The 9718-nt window shown below is 29.3% G+C and overlaps 1 protein-coding gene across 2 annotated transcripts; it reads right to left on the reverse strand.

The window, feature by feature from the left end:
* Window positions 1605-3203, reverse strand: LOC104760243 (NAC domain-containing protein 86-like). Of its 2 annotated transcripts, none has more exons than XM_010483135.2 (4): window positions 2744-3203; window positions 2368-2654; window positions 2045-2290; window positions 1605-1958 (listed from the first exon to the last, which is right to left on the reverse strand). In XM_010483135.2, the coding sequence occupies exons 1-4, from the start codon at window positions 2898-2900 to the stop codon at window positions 1761-1763; spliced, it is 888 nt and encodes a 295-aa protein (XP_010481437.1). In that variant the 5' UTR covers window positions 2901-3203; the 3' UTR covers window positions 1605-1760. The 2 variants fall into 2 exon arrangements, with proteins under 2 accessions (XP_010481437.1, XP_010481438.1); XM_010483136.2 differs by having other exon boundaries at window positions 1607-1958; window positions 2051-2290.

The following is a 9718-nucleotide window of genomic DNA, read 5'->3' on the forward strand; positions in this document are numbered from 1 at the left end:
ATATATAAAATAAGAGGTGAAGTATAATGATAATTAACAAATTAATATGTTAAGTTAGATATCAAAAGATTTTAATATGGATGAATAATTTAATAAATGAAATTAATATGGTAAGTTAGATGATATCAAATGATTCTTTAGAATATTCTGTTTAAGATTTTTGGAAATAAATTAAAGTTGTATCCACTATTTAACTTGTAACCAATTAATCTATCAAATAATTTATAACCTATTTGTAACTAACTTATTAAAATTATATAGTCTACAAAACAATGTTGTTTACTTCTGTTTTATTATAAACTAGGGATTGGACCCGCACATACGTGCAAGGTTAGTTTTAAAAGAACTAAGTTTGCAATTAGGTTAGGACTATGCAGAGTTACATTTGTAATTATGAATGTTAAAAATGTTATTAACATTCATAATCTAACTTTGTACCAATTTATTTTCAGTTTGGTTTAGAAAATAAGATGATTAGATTTAAGTACATTAAAAAATAGTAAGAGAAAGATAGTATATATGGTTATGTCGGTTTCGGAAACCCATCCCATCCCATATACGGTATGTTCTGGTTTTTTTTTATCTTATAATCGTAGTTTTAATAATATTTTATCAATTTGAGATTATATATTTTAGTCCAACAAATAAGAAAGTAGGTAAAAGATTCACATCCACATAACATTTGATTTGTAGATATAATTATATGGTATAACATTTATAACATAAACTTATATTGGTTTACCTTCATCAAATTTCTAAACGTTTGAAATAATAACCACTTCACCATAAATTTTGGATTCACATGCAATTTAATTTAACTATTTTAAGAAATATTTAAATAATAACCACTTCACCATAAATTTATATTTTAAGAAATATTTAATTAATTTCAACTAATTAGCATCTCTCATCAATTTAAGTTATCATTTTAAATGAGATTTAATGTCATGTTTTAATTTGTAATCGTGTTTCGCAAAAAAAATGTATAATTCTCTAACTATTTTTTTTTTGGCAACAATCTCTAACTTTAGTTATTAGAATATTTGTTCAAGATTGAGATCTCTTATACTTAATCATTAATATAGTTTCCTAAAATATTTGAATTTATTATTTATACTGAATATAATTTTATAAAATATAAGGTATCATTTATAGTTAATATAGTTTCATAAATACTGGAATAATTTGAATCTAATTTAACACATGAATAACTGTTTTTAGAAAACTATAAATGTTTAATATTAATTTAGAAAACTATTTGGAAAATAATATATTCAAAATTATTTATTTATGGGTTATAACCATATCCAAAATTAGATCCAAAATTTAAGTATCCTTTGTTATAACCAATTATGAAAAGAGTTAATCATTTATTTCTTTATTAATTGTTGCTATTGTTTTAGGGAAGTTTATTTTTTTTAATTATGTATCTAAGTTGGTCTGTTTGGCAACATGAATATATGTCATGTTTTTTTATTTTTTTTTATCCCTAACTGTGCTCCCCATTTAATAGTAGAGATGAGAGATATAAATATGAAAAGTAGTGCATAATCCTATTGAGAATTTTTAAAAGAATCCATAGGGAATATAAAATACAGCTTCATATATTAATGACAAATATTTTACATCAAATCTCTATAATATAGTAATTCCATAATTAGCATAAAAAAAATGAAACTCATCCATAGACCAATGCTAAAAGTCTTCCAAGGCTCAAAACGATAAAAGGCGTTTCGGTCGTACAGACCAAATTACTCCGTCTAGGAGAAATCTGAGTAACCGAATAAACCGGTTTGATCGTATCCATAGTTTGTCCAATAACCGGTTTGCATAGATTCATCCTTGTTCTGATCTAAGCTTGTACTCGCTAGAAAATCCATGTTTTGGTTACCAATGACCGCAAAATCAAAGTCTTGTTGGAAGTACTGAGATGCAACCTCTTGGATTTGAGGATAGTCCTACACAAAAAAAATATATTCAAACCTATATTAGATAAACCAAAACCGGTTTTGGTTTAGCTATTAGTCAATATAGAATTGTATACACGTACTTTTGAAGAATCAAGAATGAAGTCTGGTGAAATCCAAATGTTGGAGGAGTCCGTTTCAGTAGATACAGGATTGGCAAATGAGTGAAATGGCATTGTTTCATCGCGACTAGGAGATGTTACTCGGCTGGAAAACCCCGAGCTTTCTCCAGAACCAATAGTTTGCTCGCTTGGAATTTTTCGGATTTTCGAATTAGTTTTGATCTCAGTCTTCATTGCAACACGACATAGCACAAAAGCTCCCTATAATTAAACACATTCAATTCTTAATATTCACTTACAAAATGAAACAAAAACAAAAAAATATTAAGTCTCTTTACCTTGAAATGTTGTGGTGGTCCTTGTGATGAATCATCATCGCAGAGTCGATATTCATGCATGATCCAATTGCTTCTGTCGCCTAACGGGGCACGGCCTTTATAGAAAACTAGAGTTTTCCTATAGCCAATTATAGAAGATGAACGAGAAGTAATTTTCCGATCTTTTCCGGTTGCTTTCCAATAACCAGCTTTTGTTCCTCGGTTTGTACGGAAACCATTAGGATATTTTTTGTCCCTTGAACAGAAGAAGAACCATTCCATGTCTCGGTTTGGAAGAAATGACTTGTCTAAGAAGTAACAATGACGACAAAAATATTAATATTTTGAAAAGTTGCAAGAAAATTTAAACAATATTTTTGAAGTTCATATATGTTACCTGGTAACTCCCAAGGATCGAAACTATAAAGATCGATAACGGGAATGACTTCAAGCTCGATCTCGAGACCTTCGACTTTTCTTTTCAAGTAGTATTCGATGAGTTCTTCATCAGTAGGATGAAACCGGAATCCTGGAGGTAAACATGAACTTCCCATTTGCAATAATAAACTCACAATACGATGACTTGTTATACACCAAATAAAAGTTAAAAATCTTGAAATCAATATTTATTTATTTTTGAACAAGGAATCGATATTTCTTTTTTAGTCACGAAGCTACAACAGTTAATATTTGGAAAATCCAAAAATAGAAACTTTTCTCGACGCTTGATTTGTTGTTTTGCAAGTCAAGTCGATTGTATTTTTTGTGTGACAAGAACATTGTCTGAAAGAAAACAAACTGTTTCGTATAATTAAAATAAAAATAAAAAATAACCAAAAATCTTTAAAATAATGAAAATAAAAATAAAAAAGTAACCAAAAATCTTTAAAAGTAAGAGATGTAATAAGAAAGTAAATATATATTGGTGTGAAAGCTTCAAAAGTGATTTAAGGAATTATTTTTTCTTAACAACGAGTGTTTAGCGAATGATAAAGAGAGTAATTGTAGAAATTAGAAGAGGTTGGTAGAGTGTTGAATGGTTATGGGGTGCTGGATATTTATAGCACAAAGTTGGTAGAACATTGAGTTTCTATATAAATGTAAATTGGAATTATAAAAGTTTGTTAGTATGTGGCTTTTATTTTTAACAAAACTATGGGAGACCGATAAAGTGATTAAGACATAACTTGTCTGAAGTGTTCTATAAAATAAAATTCCAAAGTAATTGGACCCACCTAGACTCAATAGGTTATTTACATGTTCACACTTAGGCACAAGCAATTGGACAACTCATTTCCTTATATCTTTCAAAGTTTTTATCTTCTTGTTGACTAACCATTAATTTTATTTTCAATGATAGGTTTATCATTTCAATCTTCACATATACTAGTATGTCAATGCGATTACAACACAACCAATGTTTCTATAGATTATACTTAATTACGTGTATGTCAGTGAAATATTTTGCATCAAATGAGTTTACTATTGTTTCTTAGCGTACCAATGCTATAGCTAGATATTTTAATGTGTGCAACTTTTACACCTCAAGTTGTAACTTTCCCAGTCATATATTACTGTGATATTGAGTTTTAAAATACTGTTCCACGTCACAATGCGTAGGACAAAAGAACTTTTTAGTGTAACTTGAACGTTTTTTATGTCATACGAAAAGAAGAAGAAGAAAGTGATAACGAAAACTAAATACTTGAGTCGGAACAAGATAGTGGACCCGCGGCTACTCTAATCGGACCAAACCATATTTTATTTTCCTAATTTTAGTTTACATAATTGTTCAATGTCTTTAAGAACGACCAAAGAGCCACTTTGAATATTTTTGTTGGAAAAAATAATTCAGAAGTTCTCATATACACTTAAGATACAAAAGTTTCTTCTTTTATCCATTTTGGAATTACAATAATAAGTTCATATTCCGATCCGGATATTAATTATAAGTTTATTATTTATACTTTTATAGCCTAAAATATGACGCTTGCATAAAGTTGTGCCGTTTATGGTTTCCCATTTAGTTGGACCAATTTAGTTTTTTTTTTTCATAGCATCTGGAAAAGGGATACCTAGATACGATGACTAAAATTTACACTGCCATCATGACAATTACGTCTTGGTATTATAGGCATTTATAAGTCAGTTCGCTATTTGAAAATCTTCATCACTAACAAGAATCTGACACAAAGAGTTTTATCAGTTTAGTTAACTTGGTAAGTCACATAATTTAAATATTTCCTCCATGTCTCACAAACAACAGATGTATATATATCTATGGGCAAGAGCATTTGGTGCTCCAAAACACCCTTTTAATTAGTTTCTCAAACTCGTGGAAAATGATGAGGCAAAGGCAGAAACTGGTGGATGTCCCTTGATATCATCAAGTGTGGTTCTTGAATTCAGTCCCAAAACATGCATTCACCATGTAGATCGTTTGTTTGAATCGATGTTGCTAATTTTCTGTTTTTAAGTAATTTATTTTAAGGGGAAAAAAGCAAAGATTAAAACAAAATAAAAATAAAATAGAAAATAAAGACCATCCTCGAATCAAGGTTTCATTTATTAGTTATATATACTCTATTAAATGTTTAAGTTATATCTAAATAGAACCTCATCCAGTTCTCAATTTTCCATAAAAAGAAATGTGAAAACATACCAAATGTAGCAGGTGATGGTATGTTATCTTCCAACATCCGTATTGGTGGGACAATAAGCCAACTAATATTATTTAGTTTAACACGTTTTTAGTTTACTTATAATTAATTTGTATTCTTAGCGAAGTCTTTCACGAAACATTGAATTTTAATAAATAATTCTTTATTTATAAAGTTAATATAGTATTCTTAATGGGTTATATATATATATATATAATGATCATTTCTTTGGATATTATAAATATAAATTGAAGTTTTGATTATGATATGTAGCATATATAGTTCTTCGTCTTAATATTATCATATGTATCACTACCTATTTTTTTTTTTAAATCACTACCTAAATTTAACCTTGCATGCATGTTATAAAATTATGATATTGACTCATTATTTTGTATTGATTTGTTGAATCGGTTTTGGTTTTGTTAGGTTCAGAATTGAGAAATCCAAGTTAAAAAGAATTACTTCAGTTGACGGTAACAGAGGGTTGGTTCTATAAAAATGTACATTGTTAACTCATGGTAACGCTAAAGGGAATACTATCAGAAAAGAGAAGTTCTTAACACACAAAAAAAAAATCTCTAAAAGCATAAATAAATGCATAATATGGCAAATATACTTGTCTATACGAATAACGGATATATCAATGACCAGTTGACCACCCTTACATGGATACCTACATTTCAAATTAACAATAAGTATTAATTTTGTAACTAAACAATTAATGTTCTTACGCGGCGGATGCGTTTTTGGTCAAGTATGTAAGTACTAAGTAGTTTATAGCCAATGATATTTTTACGTTGATCTAGTAATCATAATTCTAAAGGTGTGAGTTTCTTTTGCAGATTATCGATACAAGATTTCGGAATGAATCGTATATCGTATCATGTAATGTGAGTTGAATGTTCTATATAGGAGTAGATGGATCTATTTGTATAAACTACAACACATCATCATTGTTTAATGATTTAAAAAAAAAATCAAAATATCAATGTGATAGATATCTTATGGATAGATTTAAACTCGAATATGATAACATGCGAGTGTAAATTACATATGACGAAAAAATATATGTTTCCAATTTCCATAGACCTTTTTGAACTATTTAAAGTTCTCTTGATAAAAATGCTTTAAAAAAATGCATAATTATATTATACCTAGTTAGGGTTTAAAGATAATGGAAAGTGGTTAATCATTGATAGATCATTAACAAACGAATAAATGCAATTATATTATGATTGTAGAAAATAAAACATATTGTTAAGTTGGGGAACCTAATCTATCGGATCCGATATGTCATCCGATGTTCAGACGGTACATTGATCGGCTTGCTTCCTCAATTATTAAAATATTTGTCGTTGTTTTACATTATATTTGAGGAAAACAAAAAGAAAGAGAGCGCGTTTATCTTCTCAAATTTATATGATTATAATTCAGTGACGTACTATAAATCGTGGTTTATGAAGGTTAGGACTTAGGAGATATGATATCCAAATCCTTATATATCAAACGTATGATCAAACTCAAAGACACTAATCCAACAAGTAGTTCTAGATTTCTAGTCATAGTTATTGTTCTAGTGTTAGGTTGATGAAAATTTTGAGCGTTAAAACTGTGTTAGAATTTAAAGTTAACTAAACTCGTAAATTGGAAACATAATAAAAGAAGAGGGGTGAAATTGATGTCAAAGTGAAGCCATGAACGTTGGAAAAGGAGAGGACTCATCTTATCACTTAATCACACTTTGTCTCCTCACCGTTTTTCTTCCTTTTGCTTTCGGCTCCCTTCTTATCTTTCTTTACTTTATTTGCTTCTTTATTTTTCTTTCATTTTATTTGTTTTGAATCTTCAAGTTTTATAACCAGTTAGCAACGCTTTACGTAACGAGAAATTATTTTGATGCCAAAACTCGGATTTTTTTTGCATACCACTCATATAGGAAAGTCTACATAAAATAATGAGTGGATACCAAGTTTTTTCCTGTGTGTGAAATTAAAAGTTCTTTTAAAATTATATTTCAATCTTTATGTGAAACTGTAATGCAAAAAAAATATATATATATATATATATAATTTGAAAATATTTGATTAGTGGTTTGACCAAACATTACGATTTTCTTTATTTGACTACTACATTGGCAGAATTTGTTTTGTAGTTGTTCACAATGTCAAATTTTTGTGTAAATAATTGGGTATCATTATCACGAGGTATGAACATCTTAGCGAAGACAAAGACACTAAAAATAGAACAACATTTGTATGCATGAACAAAAGGTTTTGAGTAAAAAAGAATTTAATAAAAATTTAAATTATGTTTGGAATATCTTTTAATGTATCATTTGAGAAACAAATACTCATCTCCATCTCATCTTTTGTTAATGCATACACATAACACATGTGATAAATGTATTGTTTGGTATAATGTAGATTCGAAGATGATTTGATTTTAAAAAATAGACGTGACCAGAAAATGTTTTAACTAAGAAGTTATGTCATGAATGCCCTCATATATATTAGACCTACTTTTACGTTACCATATATTGCAGTTTTTGTTTTATCAAATTATTTTAATATTGCAGTTTTTAGCACATTACAAACACAATAATATAAACTAGTTATCAAAATCAATTGGGTTGCTAGAAGTTCTTCTTTTCATACTGCTCATATTATTGCTCCTTAAGCAACCCATTACAATCACAAAAAACATAATACCATGAATTTTGTTGATGTTGCCAAAACGAATGCACTTAAGCATATTTTCATGATTTCAATTTTTGCTTTTACGAGATCGATAAGTCATGCATAACCATCTCAACATTTGTTTTTACTATACTCGTTTGAGTGTAAGCTTATATTTTGTTTTAAACATCTTTCCATTTGATTTGCTTGCCCACTTTTTCAAATTTCAACTTTAAATTATGTAGACATTAGGTAGGATTAAAATTTTAAGTCACAATACTTCTTTCATTCTGAATCGACCAATTACTCCAAAATTTGAAATTTCCACAAGTTATTCACCGATTTAAAATATCTATAAATATATCCATCTCTATAGATATTGACAAATGCAAGAAATTGAGGTGGTCCAATATTTATAATAAAAGCGGTTTTTTTTCTATCAAGGTTGACAAAAATACAAAATTTCTACATATGTATATGTATTCGACAAACTGATATGGTAGTTGCATGTAAACCTTTTTTGTTTAAAATTTGTAGGTCATAAATATTTCAACAAAATTTTATATTATAATGCAATTCTTATACATATAGGTCAATGCGTACATACAATTGATTTTTTAAGTTTTATTTACAAAAATAAAATAGATAATGGTTGTAGGCGGATTACTTAAATTTTGATAATTAAAAGACTTTATGTTTTATTAGCTTATAAGTAAATCATGTGGAAAACATATATGACTTAGCTTACCTTGAAACTGAGCTCCTCCAACCTGAACATTAGCATCAACGTATCCTTCACCTATCAATTAAGAAATATTGTATCATTATTTAAAATTCATTTAATTTACCTTTTTATTGATTTTATAGAAAACTGAATATGATATTTTCTTATTTTTAAGTAAGTCAGAAATGAAATTATTTATAAACTATAGTATCAAAATATTTAGGTCATATAAATTAATATTTTTTTGGCATCTGAGAAATTAATATTGTATTTATCAATCTCATAAATTAAACATTCTTGTTCACTTTCGATTTCACCGTAAACCACAAAACATGCAATTAGGGGTGTCAAACGGGCCAAATGTCCGCGGGCATAGCCCAATAAGAAGCCAAGCGGAGCGGGCTTGGACCTAGTCATTGAAGTCCAAATTTTCGCGGGCATATCGGACCGGACCCGTTTGGTCGGCGGATTCAAGCGGTCATGCCCGTCGCGGATTGCGGGTCTACGGATTACCCGATGGTCCATCGATCTGTGGAGACGAAGACGAAGAACAGAAGAAGAAGATGAAGGATGTTTCATCGGTAGAGATTTACAACTGATTTTTATGGTCAGATGATTTCATCTTCTTCTTGACATCTCTACCGATGGAACATCGGGTAATCATGTTCTTCTTTTTCTGTGCTTGACAGTCCCACTTACCATGTCTTCTCAATTTTCTGAAACTAACAAGGTAATTAGAGATTTACAACTTATTTTTATGGTCAGATGATTTCAAATTGTACCAGCAAGAGTTATAGAAATTGTGAATTTAAGTCTCAGTGCTGCTTCTCAATATGTGTTTGTGATTTTGTTTGTTATGGGATTGATGTATTGTTGTTCTTCTTGGGAATCGAAATCGTGGTTTTGTTTCACTGGATTTGAGTGGAATGTTGAAATTTCTAATTCACGGTCTGTTCTAGGTATCCGGGTTTTCTTATACTACTTTTGTTGTTTTAGGCCATTGTGTTTTGCGAATCGTAATTTCGATTCGACTGTGTTGTTTTGGGAATAGAGAAATTGATAACTTGAGATTGAATCTAACTGCAGTTATTATTATGTTGTGTGTTAGTTTGTTACCAACTTATCTTCCTCTGCAAGTTTAAGATACTATTTATGATTTTGTTCTTGTTTCTGTTTCTTTAATGCAATGAAGAAATTAGAGGTTGTTGTATAAATCATGTTCTTACTAGTTGATTATATCTGACATGGTATGTATATTANTGGTCGGCGGATTCAAGCGGTCATGCCCGTCGCGGATTGCGGGTCTACGG

The sequence above is a fragment of the Camelina sativa genome, chromosome 18, assembly GCF_000633955.1.
Source record: "Camelina sativa cultivar DH55 chromosome 18, Cs, whole genome shotgun sequence".
NCBI classification, from domain to species: Eukaryota; Viridiplantae; Streptophyta; class Magnoliopsida; order Brassicales; family Brassicaceae; genus Camelina; species Camelina sativa.

Coding starts and splice junctions, on each gene's coding strand:
- LOC104760243 (XM_010483135.2), bottom strand. CDS start 2,900: ATGGGAAGTTCATGTTTACCTCCAGGATTCCGGTTTCATCCTACTGAT. Junction 2,655..2,743: donor CGATCCTTGGGAGTTACCAG/GTAACATATATG, acceptor GTTACTTCTTAG/ACAAGTCATTTCTTCCAAAC. Junction 2,291..2,367: donor GACCACCACAACATTTCAAG/GTAAAGAGACTT, acceptor GTTTAATTATAG/GGAGCTTTTGTGCTATGTCG.